Source organism: Ornithorhynchus anatinus, chromosome X1, assembly GCF_004115215.2.
Source record: "Ornithorhynchus anatinus isolate Pmale09 chromosome X1, mOrnAna1.pri.v4, whole genome shotgun sequence".
NCBI classification, from domain to species: domain Eukaryota; kingdom Metazoa; phylum Chordata; class Mammalia; order Monotremata; family Ornithorhynchidae; genus Ornithorhynchus; species Ornithorhynchus anatinus.
In genome coordinates, this window is record NC_041749.1 from 112,460,034 (window position 1) to 112,476,698 (window position 16,665).

Here is a 16,665-nt window from a genome sequence, read left to right on the forward strand (position 1 = left end):
CCACATGGACCTCATAGCCTAAATAGGAGGGAGAGTCGGTATCGAATCCCCATTTTGCAGATGAAGGATCTGAGGCCCAGAGAAGTAAAATGACTCCCCTAGGGTCACCCAGTAGCCAAGTGGCAGAGCTGGGATGAGAACCCAGGTCCTCTGACTCCCAGGCCCAGGCTCTTTCCACTGGGCCCCGCTGCTGCTCATATTTTGTACACTACAGAAGAGTAGATATAGACTATCCCTGCTCATAGGGCGCTTACAGAGTAGAGGGGCCATTGATGCATGCTTAGGTGCATACTTAAGACAGGCGGATAATCAGGAATTGCCTCTGAGTCAGCATATCCCTATGGACTGGCTAAAATCAATGTCGCACTGTGAGTAGTGTAGTCCAGTGGATAGAACGCAGTCCTGGGATTCAAAAGGGACCTGGGTTCTACCCCCTGCTCCGCCACTTCTCTGCTCTGTGGCCTTGGGCAAGTCACTTCACTTCTCTGTGGCTGTTACCTCAGGGATTAAGATTGTGAGCCCCAAGTGGGACATGGATTGTGTCCAACCTGTTTGGCTTGTCTCTCCCCCAGTAAGCGCTTAACAAGTACCATTTTAAAAAAAGTAGGCTACACTCAGGAAGCTCTTCCCACAACCCAGAATTTTCATAGGCTACACAAAAAATAATTACTGCCACTGATTTCTGTTCCCTACACAGTACGCTACCCAGTGATGCTTTGAGAGACAAGATAGTAGGGAATACATTTTTAAAAATTCAGCATACCTTTCTGGAGAATAAAAGTTTGACAACAGGACATTAAACTTCGTATTCAAGTGAAGGTCCATATAGCAGTAGTAGTGTGGAACCTTCTACCAGGCTGTAAGACCTGGTCCTTCCATTGAAGAAATCAGCTACTAAAGCAGTTTGACCAGCCTGATCAATGAGCCATGCTTTTTTTTTTTTTATGGTATTTGTTAAGCATTTACTATTGTCGAAAGCTGTTCTAAGTGCTGACAAAGTGATCTTGCCCACATTCAAATCCAACCTCCAGTAACCTCCCCGCTTAATTTCCCAGCACCCTGAGCCATATAATCTCCTCAGCCAACTCCAGTATTTGGGAATTTATTTACACCTCTCTTAATAATAATAATAATAATGATAATGGCATTTGTTAAGCGCTTACTATGTGCAGAGCACTGTTCTAAGTGCCGCGGGGGGGAATACAAGGTCATCAGGTTGTCCCACATAAGGTTCACAGTTTTAATCCCCATTTTACAGGTGAGGTAACTGAGGCACAGAGAAGTGAAGTGACTTGCCCAAGGTCACACAGCTGACAAGTGGCGGAGCTGGGGTTAGAACCCATGACCTCTGACTCCCAAGCTCGGGCTCTTTCCACTGAGCCATGCTGCTTCTCTAGCACTCTTAGCACTTGTGTGTGTGTATATATATATATATATGCCTCCTCGATTTATCATTCAATCAGTAGTATTTATTGAGAACTTATCGTGCACAGAGCATTGTACTAAATGCTGGGGAGAGTGCAGTACAACAGAGTTGGTCGACATGATCCGTGCCCTCAAGGAGTCTGCAGTCCAGTGGAGTTTGACTGCTCTGTTTGTCCATATTTGTATTTTTGTCTCCCCCGATAGAGTGTAAGCACCTTGCGGGCAGGGAGCATTTCACGTCTTTATGCTGCACTTCCCAAGTGCCTAGTAGAGCGCATCAACTGGGTGCTCAGTAAATGCTGCTACTACTACTAATTATGGTATTTGTTAAGTGCTTACTATGTGCCAGGCACTGTTCTAAGCGCTGGGGTAGATACAGGATAATCAGGTTGGACACAGTCCCTGTCTCACTTAGGGTTCACAGTCTTAATCCCCGTTTTATAGTTGAGGGAACTGAGGCACAGAGAAGTGAAGTGACTTGCCCAGGGTCTCACAGCAAATGAGTGGCGGAGTGGGGTTTACTTTCGGAGTCAGAGGTCATGGGTTCGACTCCCGGCTCTGCCACTTGCCAGCTGTGTGACTGTGGGCAAGTCACTTAACTTCTCTGTGCCTCAGTTACCTCATCTGTAAAATGGGGATGAAGACTATGAGCCTCATGTGGAACAACCTGATGACCCTGTATCTCCCCCAGCACTTAGAACAGTGCTCTGCACATAGTAAGCACTTAACAAATGCCAACATTATTAATACTATTATTCAAGCTGACACTGATTGAGGAGAATAGGGTAACATTCAAGACCATTCCAGCAGCAGCATCTCCCACGTTTCTTATTGCTCATTTTTTTTTTTTTAATTTGGCACCACAGACCTTATCAGTAGCGCGAAAGCAGCAGACACAATAGATGCTCCCAACTCTTCCTGTTCTTTATCAGCATGGCGTAGTGGATAGAGCACTGGCCTGGAAGTCAGAAGGTCATGAGTTCTAATGCCGGCTCCACCACTTGTCTGCTGTGTGACCTTGGGCAAGTCACTTTGTTTCTCTGGGCCTCAGTTCCCTCATCTGTAAAACGGGGATCAAGACTGTGAGCCCCATGTGGGACAGGGACTGTGTCCTACCTGATTGGCTTGTATCCACCCCAGTGCTTAGTACAGGACCGGGCACATAGTAAGTGCCTAACAAATGCCATTATTATTATTGGAAGAACTGTTCAGAAATACCTGTCACATTTTTGACTTTTTTTTATTGATAAAATCTGAAACCTCAAGACCCAGTCATTTGATTGTAAACAAGCATGGTGTTTTGTAAAAACCAGGTACAGTTACTGTATAGTTCCCCTGTGATGACTGTCATTTTAGGCAGTGTAGTTTTTTACTAAACTTTTAGTTTTTAACTATTTGTTATTTTTAACTTTTAGTATTTTAGTGTTTTGCAAGAATTTTTCATTCCAAATTGCTCTAGGGCTGTCCATTAAGGCTTAGCATACTACATGTATAGAGTCTTTATATAAACCAGATGGGAAGCAGCGTGGCCTCGTGTATAGAGAACGGGCCTGGGAGTCAGAAGGACCTGGATTCTAATCCCGGCTCTGCCACTGCTCTGCTGAGTGACCCTGGGTAAATCACTTAACTTCTCAGTGCCTCAGTTACCTCTGCTGTAAAATGGGGATTCTGTGAGCCCCATGTAAGAGATGGACTGTGTCCAACCTGATATGAGACGCAGCATGGCCTAGTGGCAAAGACCACGGGCTTGGGAGTCAGAGGACGTGGGTTCTAATCCCAGCTCCGCCACTTGTCTGCTGTGTGACTTTGAGCAAGTCATTTCACTTCTTTACCTTATCTGTAATATGGGGATTGAGACTGTGAGCCCCACGTGGGACAACCTGATTACTTTATAGCTACCACAGTGCTTAGAAAAGTGCCTGACACATAGTAAGCACTTAATAAATACCATTAAAAAAAGTACATTTACATTTAGAAGTACCTTTCTTTAGTATTCCTAAAGTATTTGTTTCAGTGTTCTGTTGAGCATGCTATACCCAGAGAAGTAATCAATCAATCAATCACTAGTATTTGAGTGCTTACTATGTGCAGAGCATTGTACTAAGTGCTTGAGAGACTGCACTATAACAGAGTTGGTAGACATATTCTCTGCCCACAACGAGTTGACAGTCTGGTAATCAATTGGTCAGTTGAAATTTTGAGGGATGTGAGGGATATTCTGATCTGCTGTAGCGCAGTCCACACAATTAACTCCTCTAGTGCGAGCTTACGGTGTCCTGATCTTGTCTATCTTGTCACCAATCCCTTTCCCACATCCTCCCCCAGCCCGAAACTCCCCCCCCCCCCAAATATATACTAGACCACCACCCTCAACCCTCTTCAAAACCTTAGTAATAATAATAATAATGGTATTTGTTAAGTGCTTAACTATGTGCCAGGCACTGGACCAAGAACTGGGATTGATACAAGCAAATCGGGTTGGACACAGGCCCTGTCCCACGTGGGCTCACAGTCTTAATCCCCACTTTCCAGATGAGGTAACTGAGGCCCAGAGAAGCGAAGTCACTCACCCAAGGTTTTTTACAGCAGACGAGTGGCAGAGTCGATATTAGAACTCAAGCCCTTTCCCTATCCACTAGGCTGCGTTGCTTCTCATAAATTGGCAGGTAACACCAACTGGAGGTAAGGGAGTAGTCAGTACCTTGAAGGATAGGATCAGAATTCAGTTGGAGCAACAGAAACAAAGTGAACAGTGTTTAACCAGGAGCACAGGGTACAACACCTGGAAAGGAAAAATAAGCAGTACAAATACAGATGAGGAAGGAGTGGTTTTGTGCAAGTGCTCCAGATTAAGATCTAGGAGTTATAGTAGTTAAAATGACCATGAATCACCAGTGTAGTGTTGTATTAAAGTGAACACAATACCAGGATACATAAACAGGAGTATTGTATGTAGGAACCGTGAGGTAATCTTCCAATTTTGCTATGCCTTGGCCAGACCATTACTAGAGTTCTGTGTCTTGTTCTGGGCTCCACAACTGAAAAGGGTTGTGGAGGGGCTCCAAGACACACATAAAGAGTTAGAAAATAAGATGTATGGCAAGTGAAGAGGCTGGGATTACTTAACCTGGAAAAGAAAGACTGAGGGAAGATTGTAAAAATGGTTTTCGCATCCATGAAGGGTACTCACACTGAGAAACTGCGCTATCTCTCAAAGGAGAGCAAGAGAAAATAGGTTTCAACTTCAGCCAAAGGGATGTGAGCTAGCTGTAAGTTTCCTGAGTGTGGCTTGTTAAGCATTGTGGAGAGGGTTACTAGGGGAAGAGCTCTTTAAAAATAGGGTAGATTTGCTCGGGATTGATTTAACTGTGATCCTCCTTGAAGGTAGGAGTATAAACTAGATGACCTCTCAAGCCCCCATCCTGCCCCAAAAAAATGTATGCCTTTCTTGCCCGAGTGCAGTGCAATTTGTAACCTGTTTTCATTCTTGGCTTCTGAATCCACTGCACAATTTCAAATTTTGATGAAAGAAAACGCCACCATAACACGTTGGTGGTTCTTAGTTTTTGCTTCAAAGGTGCCCTCCAGGTCAGAGCTCAGAGATACTGATGAACCTTGCTCTTTGCCCCAAGAGTTAACAGACTAATCTTCCAGATTGGAAGCAAAAGCTAAGTATTTAATGACCACAATTCACATACCTGTGTACCCAGTTGGCCCTTGGAACTAAATAGGGCAGTGAGCAGGGTTTAAAAAAGAAAAAATTAATGGTATTTAAGTGCTTACTATATGCCAGGCAATGTACTAAACACTGGGGTAGGTACAAGCTAATCAGGTTGAATACAGTCAATGTCCCACATGGGGCTCACAGTCTTAATCATCATTTTACAGATGAGAGAACTATAGGCACAGAGAAGTTAAGTGATTTGCCCAAGGTCACACAGCAGACACGTGGAGGAGTTGGGATTAGGACCTAGGTGGTTCTTCACTATTCATTCAGTCAGTCGTATTTTTTGAGAGTTTACTGTGTGCAGAGCACTGTACTAAGCACTTGGAAAGTACAATTTGGCAACAGAAACGATCCGTACCCAACAACGAGCTCACAGTCTAAAAGGGAGAGACAGACAATGAAACAAAAAAAAAAAGAAGTAGACAGGCATTATTAGCATCAGTATAAATAAATAGAATCATAGATATATACACATCATTAATCAAATAAATAGAATAATAAATATGTAGATATATACACAAGTGCTGTGAGGCAGGGATGGCGGTAGAGCAGAGGGAGAAAGTAGGGGCGATGGGGAGGGGAGGAGAAGCAGGGGAAAAGGGGGGGTCAGTCTGGGAAGGCTTCCTGAAGGTGAGCTTTCATCAGGGCTTTGAAGAGGGGAAGGCCATGCTGCTTCTCAGGTTGACAGAAGAGCTGACAAAATGGTCATGAACCTGCATTTTTCCTAGTCTCCCTAGCCCTTGCATGTTTCTGTCTGCATATGTGCCTTGGCTGTGCATGGGTTCTCACCATCTGGCACATATGCATTTGAAAAATAAAAGCTGGTTGGGGGCAGGGGGGTGCCTGTACAGCCAGGGGACAAATGGGGTAAGGAAACTGCACCCTCCCCACTCCCCCCACCCCCCATCATCATTCTGGAGTCAGCACCTACTATATCTCTTGTGATAAAGTTGCTAGGTGAATGAATGCCTCCTTCATCCTTTTTTGCTTAAGATGGATTCATGAAAGTTGTCATTCACTGGTAATGGTAAACTGAAATTAAGAGAGTCGCAACTGCTTGCCAATCCTCAGACGCCTTTCTTACAGACCAGCTGTGTTTATGGTTTGAGTCAAAGATCTTGGCTTAAACTTAATGATACTTCATCTCTGGTTTACATTCACCATGTTACCAATCATGTGTAGTATACTTAGTGGGCGTTGGCTATGTTCTATTTAAGTAGAAAGCTGCTCTGGAGACTGAAAAGTGCTTGAGGGGAGGAAAAAAAAAACAGAAGGTGGGATCTACCCTTTGTAGCTTTAGATAGAAGATGGCAGTGGTTGTGTAAATTATTCTTACCCCTCATCTGTGGCATTCCCCACAATCCTGAATGGGATTGCCGTTCTAAGAAATTATGCCAAAAAACCAAAATTCTCCTTTTATGTATTGAAATGCTTTGTTACTCCTTAATAACTGGGATCCCACCAAAATTATAACTGTACAAGTATCTACGGTTTTTTTGTTTGTCAGGATCTTAATTTGGTTATCTTATTAAGAAAGATTGCAAACCTTTTAAAAGTCCTGGTTTGGGATAAGCAACCTTTGTACTATTGAAGTTGTGATGTAATTCTGTTTAATTTTAGAGATTATAGTTGATTTACCTATTGACAAAGTGAAAGAATGGAACAATTTTTCCATTTTTGATTTTGAAAGACTTGTTTGTGAGATCTTGACTGTTGGACAGCATTTTCATTCAAGAACTACTTAAGACTAAGACTTGAATGTAGTAATTCTTCATCCGAAAGTGTTCTGAGCGACAGCCTGTTGCAGGGTGACTTGTTTAAAATAGCTTTGAGAGGGCTATCGTGAACTATTAGGTTTTTCTAATGATCATTATCATCATCATGGGATTTTACAGCAGACAGGGCGGGGTTGCTGTAGCAAATTGGGGAAAACACGCAACATGTTTTAGACCAAATTGTTAAAAGTAGACGTAAACACATTACCAGCCCCGTGTGGCATTCTCCCAAAAGTTCTGGAGGAACTTGGAGGGGAAGTTGTGGAACTGCTGGCAAGAATGGGTGACCTATTATTACAAACGGCCTCTGTGCCAGAGGACTCCAGTATGGCCATCTAAAAGAAGGGTTCCAGGGTTGAACCTGGGAATTAAATACCAGGAACTTTAATTTCTAGATCTGGCAATTCGCTATGATCTATAATTAAGTTTAGGACCAGTTAACATGGCGGGGGGGCGGGGGGAGGCGTGTGCAGAGGGAAGAATGAAGGAGAATACCAGGTGATCACTGGTTTTTCCAGATGCTTAAGGGACAAGATCTCTAGACTGTAAGTAGGGAATGTATCCCCTAATACCATTAATTGATCTCCAGGATTCTTCCACCAGTGCTCAGAGCAGTGCTTGGCACATTATCTCTATTTGTTGCCGAATTGTACTTTCCAAGTGCTTAGTACAGTGCTCTGCACACAGTAAGCGCTCAGTAAATACAATTGAATGAGTGAATAGTAAGTGCTTACCAGATACCATACTTCTACTACAAGGACTTCAGGAGTTAAGACCCGAAGCTCATCCTTGGGGTGAGGGTAGAATGCTGCTCTTCTCTGATTCTGAATTGCATATAAAGGCCCTGGTCACCTTAAGGGAACCCCTTCCCCTGTCACTCTTCCCTCTAGCCCTCCCTCCTCATCTCAGAAACCTCCCCGAGTGCCCATTCCCCTTCGCATCAAGCAGAAACTTCTGAACTTTGGCTTTCAGGCACTCAATCATCTATTTCCCTGCTTATTCACTCTCTCTTCCCACTGTACTCCTGCTTGCATTGTTGGTTCCTCTCAAGATAATGTACTCACTGGGCCTTGTTCTCATCTCTCCAGCTGCCGACCTCTTGCTCACACCTTTCCACTTGCCCAGAAACTTTCTCACCCCTCAAATGTGACTGACCTCCACCCTTCTGAAACCACATCTCCTCCAGAATGTCTTCCCTGGTTAATTTCTACCCTCCTGATATCCTCTGTTACTTTTAAAAATGGTATCTGTTAAGCATTTCAGCACTTCTGTACCATCTGTGCAGCTGTGTACTCAAAGCCTCCCATTGCACCTATGGATGTACCTTTTGTACCTTATTTAAGCACCAATTCATACAGATCCTCTTTCCTTCTTCCTCTTAGCCGTGATTTCAGTGTCTCTTCCCTGCTAGATGGTAAGCTTCTTGAGGGCAGAAATAATGGCCGCCAACTCTAGTCACCCAAAAATAATAATAATAATGATGGCATTTGTTCAGTGCTTACTATGTGCAAAGCATTGTTCTAAGCGCTGGAGGGATACAAGGTGATCAGGTTGTCCCACGTGGGGCTCACGGTCTTAATGCCCATTTTACAGATGAAGTAACTGAGGCCCTGCCCAGAGTCACACAGCTGACAAGCGGTGGAGCCGCGTTTGAACCCATGACCTCTGACTCCCCGGCCTGTGCTCTTTCCACTGAGCCATGCTGCTTCTCATGTTTGGATGGTGCTTTGGACACAGGCCGAGAAGCAGTATGGCTTAGTGGAAAGAGCACTGGCCTGGGAGTTAGAGGACCTGGATTCTAATCTGGGCTCCACCACTTGTCTGCTGTGTGACCGGGGCAGGGCACTTCACTTCTCTGGGCCTCAGTTCCCTCATCTGTAAAATGGAAATTAAGACTGTGAGCCCCATGTGGGACAGGGACATATCCAACTTGTATTGGATATTGATCTTGTATTCACTCTAATGCCTGGCAGTGTCTGGCACATAGTGATCCCTTAAATACCATTAAAAAAATAGCATTTCATCAGTACTACTCATTCATTGGTTACTGTTCTTTTCAGAGAAAACCCATTTCCCTAACTAGGCAATTATGTCCCTTGCCTTGCTTTTCTAGGCTCTTTGTTCTGGATTTGGCAGAGCAGGGGGTGATTGGGGGAGGAAGGGGTGGCTCAACACTGGACATGCTCTTACATCCTTCTCACCATCACTGCAAAGATGTGGAATCTTCAGTCTGGAAGGAAAGGTGAAGAGTGAGAGGGGTCATGAATGATTGAAGATTACCGAACTGTTCACGAAATCCCTCATATCTAGGACTGAGGGAGAGAGACGCCTTGAAGCTTGAATTTGGCAGGTTCAGGATGACGAAAGGAAACCCTTCTTTATGCTGTGGGCAGTAAGTGTATGGAATTACTTATCGCAGAGTGAGTGGAGGCAAAAAATCCCAGAAAGTTCAAGAACGGCATAGCTGAATTGATGTGTGAGTAGACCGTAGTAAATTATTCAAGGGGTAAGTTAAGGGATGTTAAAAGGAACATTCTTAAACATGTATTTGGATGTCAAGGAGGGCAAGTAGCAGATTGTTCATCCAAGCATCCATTGGTATCTTGTTGCAGATAAAATCCTGGGCCAGTTGGGGCATTGGTCATTCCCCGAGTTGCATTTCTTACATCCTTATGTATTATTCTTTGTATAAGTCAGTGTATTCTTATGCTAGGAGCAGTACAGATGAAATTAGCAATACCTTGGATTTATGTAATACCTTGAATCTTAAGAATTCTAAATTCAGTGGACATAGTCCCTACCTTCAAGAAAAGAATAATGAACATTTCTTCTGAAGTACGTTGACAACATTCGCTGCCTCCATTTCCTCTCCTCCCAATTCCCTTCTTGACCCGCTACAATTTTTCCACCCCTTTCACTCCTCTGAGATGGGGCCCTCCAAGGGCACCAATAAACTCCTCCTTGCCAAATCAAACAGAGTCTCCTCAACCTCCTGGCTGCCTTGGACACCACTCCCTTCTTCTGGAAACATTATCTGAACTTGGTTTTTCAGAAACATTTCTTCCCTAGATACCCCTCTGGCTGATCTTTCTTAGTATTTGGCTGGCTTTTCCTCTGCCTCCCACCCCCAATCTCTGGGTCTCTCAAGAATCTGTTTATTGGGTCCCCTTTTCTTCCCAATTTAAACTCATTCCCTCAGGGAGCTCATCTGCTCACATGGCTTCAATGGCCAGATCTATGCAAATGTCTCCCAAATCAATCTACATCGCCATCCCTGACTTCTCTCCTTACCTGCAATCTGGCATCTTCTACCGCCTCCAGAACATCTCTACCGGAATAATAATAATTGGGTATATAATTGCTTACTATGTGCCAGGCAGAGAAGCAGCGTGGCTCAGTGGAAAGAGCATGGGCTTTGGAGTCAGGGTTCATGAGTTCGAATCCCAGCTCTGCCACTTGTTGGCTGTGTGACTGTGGGCAAGTCACTTAACTTCTCTGGGCCTCAGTTCCCTCATCTGTAAAATGGGGATTAAGACTGTGAGCCCCACGTGGGACAACCTGATTCCCCTATGTCTACCCCAGCGCTTAGAAAAGTGCTCGGCACATAGTAAGCGCTTAACAAATACCAACATTATTATTATTATTATTATTATTATTAAGTGCTGGGGTGGATTCAAGCTAATCGGGTTGGGCACAGTCCCTGTCCCTCATGGGGTTCATAGTCTCAATCCCCATTTTACAGGTGAGGTTCCTGAGGCCCAGTGAAGTGATTGACCTAAGGCCACACAACAAACAAGTGGCGGAGCTGGGACTAGACCTCCAGCACCTCAAGCTGATATGATTGTATAAAACTGAATTATTCTTCTTCCCTCCCTCTTTACCCAGTCCTCTCTTTGAATCAGTCATATTTATTGAGCACTTACTGTGTGCAGAGCATTGTACTAAGCGCTTGGGAGAGTACAGTATAACAATGGAATAAACACATTCCCTGCCCACAACGAGCTTACATTTTCCCATCACAGTGGATAATACCGGCATGCTCTCAAGGGTGCAGCAATGGCATTATTTTTGACTCCTCTCTTCTGTTTCAACCGCCACATCCAGTCTGTCGCCAAATCTTGTTGTTATCATTATTATTTTACAGTATTTGTTAAACGCTTACTTTGTGGCAGGCACTATACTGAACGCTGGGATAGACACAAGCGAAACAGGGTGGAAACAGTCCCTGTCCCACGTGGGACTCACAGTCTTAATCCCCATTTTCCAGATGAGGTAACTGAGTCCCAAAGAAGTGAAGTCACTGGCCCAAGGTCACACAGCAGACAAGCGGCAGAGCTGCAATTAGAACCCTGGTCCTCCTGACTCCCACATCCGTGCTCTATCCACTAGGCCATATGTCATCAGTTCTCTCATCACAGTGTTTGCATACTCCTTCCCTTCCTCTTTATCTTAACAGCTATCTTGCTGGCTCAGGTACTTGTCATATTTCCAGCTTCATCAGTCACCATCATCAGTAGTATTTGAGTGCTTGCTGTAAGCATTACTAAGCACTTGGGAGAGTTGGTAGATACATTCCCTGCCCTCAACAACCGTCCAGTCTAAAGGGAGAGACAGATATTGATATAAATAATTTATATCAGATTTATAGATCTGTAAATATACAACTGCCACCAGCCTTCTCTCTTATCTCCTCACCTCCAGTCTCTCCCCTCTCCAGGCTATGCTTCACTCTTTTGCCTGGATCATTTTGACCAAATAATAATAATAGCATTTATTAAGTGCTTACTATGTGCCAAGCACTGTTCTAAGCGCTAGGATAGATACAAGGTAATCAGGGTGTCCCACGTAGGACTCACGGGCTTCATCCCCATTTTACAGATGAGGGAACTGAAGCCCAGAGAAGTGAAGTAACTTGCCCAAAGTCACGCCGCTGACAAGTGGCAGAAGTGGGATTTAGAACCCACGACCTCAGACTCCGGAGCCCGAACTCTTTCCACTAAGCCATGCTGCTTCTCCAGTAGGGTCCTACACTCCTCCCCTTTCCTCAGAAACCTCTAGTAATTGCCCATTTGCCTCTACATCAAGCAGAAACTCTTGTCCATTGGCTTTGAGGCTCAGAATAATAATAATAATGATGGTATTTGTTCTAAGCACTGGGGCAGATACAAGGTTATCAGGTTCTCCCAAGTGGGGCTCCCAGTCTTAGTTCCCATTTTACAGAAGAGGTAATTTAGGCACAGAGCAGTGAAGTGATTTGCCCAAAGCACAGAGCTGACAAGTGGCAGAGCCAGGATTTGAACCCATGACCCCTGACTCCCAAGCCAATGCTCTTTCCACTAAGCCACACTGCTTCTTGCTTTCTGCTTCCTGCTTATCCAGTCTTCTCTTCTACCGTACCTCAGTCTTCATTCCTGTCAAGCTACTCTATTCTATATGTGTCTTTCTCGTTGGTTGGCTCCCACTTTTCACCTCTTGTTCATGCCCTCTCTCCTGCTTGGAACTCCCTCCCTCCTTCATACCCAACAGACCCCAGCTATCCCCGTCTTCAAAGGGCTTTTGAGGTCACAACTCCAGGAGCACGCAGGCACACACACACACAAAATCCCTTCCTAATCTCTATTATTTTTTTTAATCTTCCCACCTTGGATCCCCAACTGTCACTTCAACCCTTCTCCCACCTAAGCACTTGCTACCACAGCCTTTTAGCTCTTACAATAATAATAATAATGTGCCAGGCACTGTACTAAACGCTGGGAGTGGATACAAACAGATTTTGTTGGACACAGTCCGTGTCGCATGTGAAGCTCATAGTCTCAATTCCCATTTTACAGATGAGGTAACTGAGGCACAGAGAAGTGAAGTGACTTACCCATGGTCACACCACAGACAAGTCGGGGAGTCAGAATTAGGACCCACGACCTTCTGACTCCCTGGCCTGTGTTGTATCCACTACGCCATGTTACTTCTCTTGCAGCATCTTAAATGCATCTTAAATACTCCACTCCTACCCCTATAAATAATTGAAGTGTGGGTCTCCCATGCTTGATTGTAAGATATGTGGCTGACTCTTGTACACTCCCCTCTCCCATGAGCTAAGTACAATGCTTTGAACACGGTATGCACTCAGTAAATGCTGTTGATGATGACGATAAGATGGTTGAACGGCTCCGAGTGATGTACAAACAGGTTTAGCAAGAAAAGGTTTAGCAAGAAAAGTTTTGAAAGTTATATTGATAAATCTAAGAAGATCAAAAAGTAAAGTATTTCAGGGCAAGCTTCAGATGTTCCCCTCCATTTGCAGAGAAAAAAGTTGAATTTTTTTCTTTTTGTTATAAATTGTGAATTGCAACAACAGAGACGTGTCTTCCAATTAAAACATTCTATTTCATTGGTGAAAGAGCCATTCTGAGGAAAGATTCATTAGTATATTGTATTTTGCCAAATTATCAAGTACTACTGCTCACGCCCCTCTCACCCACTTCCTCCCGTTATTCCATCCTGTAACAAAGCCCTTTGCCTTCAGGCCCATTATCCCCAAAATTATTTTGCTTGTCTTTTGGGTCTAAAATAAATTGTGTGGGAGTAACTTTTGGGATCTGTGAGTTGTGTAAATGACAATAACATCATTCTCTATTGCCCTAAACCCCAAAATTCAGTTCTTGAAATATAATAGTATAAAATGGATATTTTTAGATTTTTTTTTTCAAAAGTAGCAGTGTGCTTAGACTGCATACCAGACATGTGAGATCACTGGAGCTATGGGGCAGCTTTAAACCATACACATTGCTTATGAGAGTAATTGCTTAAAAAAAAAAAGAAAAAAAAGCCCTGGGTTCAGGAAGCTGGGTTTATGTTTTTCTTCTCATTAATTGTTTGACCTTGTGTTGCTTGTTTGCCATTCCATTCTCTGCACACTGCGAATCTACACATCTCATTTTTAAGTAAACAAATAAGTTTGTGACAAGGTGAGGCTAATTTTAGCTATACATTGAAATATACTTACACAACTAGCAGCATGACATATTATTATCTTGTCTATTTTAAAGACAAAATATGGAGACTTCTTTCACCTCTCCCTAGATTACGTGAAAATCTTAGCAGTGATGTTCCGTTAGTCAACTTCTTAAAAATGTCCAGGTGGAGAGCTCAGGGGAATCCTACATCCCAGGACTCTTACACAGCACAACAGTATTTTCATCTGCAAATCCAAACGACAGCTCTATATAGACCCACACACACTCATTGTAAAGTGTGCTGGCATTGTTGAGGAAGCAATTACGAACAAATACAGAGGAGCAGGGACTGGGTCTATCATTGTAACATCTGGTGGTAGTTAAAACAAATGGGGACTTGCATACTTCAACAGTTGATGAATGGAGGTTTGTTTTAGGAAGGTGTTTCAGAAGGATTTTTAACCAAGACTGAGGACTGTCTTTTTTTCTTTTTGGTTTTGTGTTGAATTATTCAAAATCTAAAACTGGTAGTGAGGCCAGATAAAACACATTTCTCACTTTTGTACACTAAGAGTTACGGGTTACTTGGGTGAGTGGGTGATGTGTGTTTTTGGTCAAAAACAGACCTTCAAAAGGCCCTATAAATACCACTGTATTTTTCAAGAAAGCAAACGTCTGGCTGCTACCTCTCTTGGAGAGGGAGGCAAGAAGGAAAATCCAGTTACCAGAAAGCAGGCATTGCAGACTTCTTCAGTTACCATGAAGGGGTGATATTTATGATGGAGGGAAGCAAATATTCCTTGTTTGTACTCTGTGGCTCTGGAAAGCATGGAGATTTTGAAAAGACTTCTTTTGATGTCTGATCTTTCCTTAAGGCAGATCTTTGAAATCCCAGATTCGGTTGACAGAGAAAGCGCCTAGAAATTTATGCTACCCATAAAGCAATTTCAATGTAATTCCCTTCAATTGCAAAACTGATTCCTGTGGGCCTCATTTTTTATTTTTATTTCCCACAGGGTTAATTTTTAGAAATCAAACTGTAAAAGTCATTTTTGGTTTGTTTTTTTTTTTAAAAAAAAAAAACATAAAAAAGATCACTTCTTTTCCATCCTTTCTGAGACGTTTGTCTGTGGTTTCAAGTATTCTTGTTCAGGCGAAGCATTTATTTTTGGAACAGGAAGCTGATCTGTCTTGTGACCTTGATAAAATGGAGTCACTTCATGGTGACTGAAGAAGTCTTCCTATTATGAAGATGCCCTCAGACAGATGTGCCTGCTTTTTGATCATTTAAACTGTATAGTGCCTTGAGGGGAGGCAATTATATTGATGCAGTCTTTCATTTTGACCCAGTTTTGTGTTCTACACACTTCATAAAAGGCATACTTTCCTCCTCCCTACCATTTGTGCAACCTCTCGTGCTCCCCAGTTTCCTCCTCCTAACCGAAAAAGAAAAAAAAGAAACTTTGCAGCAGTAAAAAACTTTGTGGCCTGGGGAAAAATGATTCTGAGAGAACTTTTCAACTGCTTACTTAACTGTGGCCCAATTTTATACATTTCTTACTTACAAACCGTACATATACATATCGCTTTTAACAGATTATTTGGGATACGAAGTGCTAAAGGCTTGTCCTTGTAATTGAGTTCTACATAAGCTGAATTGTATGCCGGTGATTGACAAGCATATGGAATCTCCAAATTCAAATGACATTTTGGTTTTTTCTGGAAACTCAAACTCATCTTTCCTTTACTTTCCAGGCATTTGGAAATGCCAAAACAGCCCATAACAACAATTCGAGCCGCTTTGGAAAATTCATTCAGGTCAACTATTTGGAGAGTGGCATTGTCCGCGGGTAAGTATGCCCTAGGTAGACATTGTTTTGTTCTGTGGCCAGCATCAATTTTCCATTGAGGGTGTTATTTTGGTGTGTTAGTGGGCCGTTAGGAATTTTGATAACTTATTTAGCCAACTGTGTATGCTACTTGAGCTTTTTTAACCATTGGGCAATTGCTTAAGGCTCAAAGCAGCCATCAGGGGGATGTACTATTGCAGATGGAACACCCACTCCCCCTGTCCACCGCCTCTTACTTCCACCATGGCCACCAGTCAATCTGAAAATAGCCCTGGCATTGCTTAAGAGGGAAGTGTCTGTGCAGAGGTTCCATATATGTGTGCACCGGGGAGAGGGTGAACTTTGGTCTGGGGGTTTCCGTGAGTTTCCATTACCCAGGGCACACCAGTTGCTGTACGCCAATGTTGCTTGCTACACCTCTATATTTTTTACTAAGGTAAAATCATATCCTGCACTAATTAAATCCTGAATAATAGCCAAGAATGACATTTATTCTCCTTCAACTTGTCGCTAAATGGGATACAGTTTACAGTCTTTTATGTTCTGTAAAAATGAGTTTAATAGGGCCATGGATGAAGGGGAAATCCTGTTTAGAGGAAGTTGTTTTACCTCATGTTGGAAATGAAGGTCAGAAATGTGTTTGGTAGTTCGTCAGTCAGTCATATTTATTGAGCGTTTCATTCATTCAATAATATTTATTGAGCGCTTACTATGTGCAGAGCACTTGACTAAGTGCTTGTAATGTACAATTCAGCAACAGAGGCAATCCCTGCCCAATGATGGGCTCACAGTCTATTACAGTGCAGAGCCCTGTACTAGGCACTTGGGAGAGTACAATATAACACATTCCCTGCCCTCAATGAGCTTACAGGCCAGAGGGGGAGAATTTAATGTTCTGTACTCAGTGATTTCGGAGTCAGATCTGGGGAGAAGAG

The 16,665-nt window shown here is 43.2% G+C and overlaps 1 protein-coding gene across 14 annotated transcripts in view; it reads left to right on the plus strand.

Annotated features, from left to right (window-relative positions):
- Positions 1-16,665, plus strand: part of MYO9B (myosin IXB) — a 118,480-nt gene that overhangs the window by 33,045 nt on the left and 68,770 nt on the right. For all 14 annotated transcript variants that reach the window (XM_029051269.2, XM_029051274.2, XM_029051276.2 and 11 more), the window contains exon 3: positions 15,636-15,730. In XM_029051269.2, the coding sequence (XP_028907102.1) occupies positions 15,636-15,730 (95 nt within the window). The remainder of the gene's footprint in view (positions 1-15,635; positions 15,731-16,665) is intronic.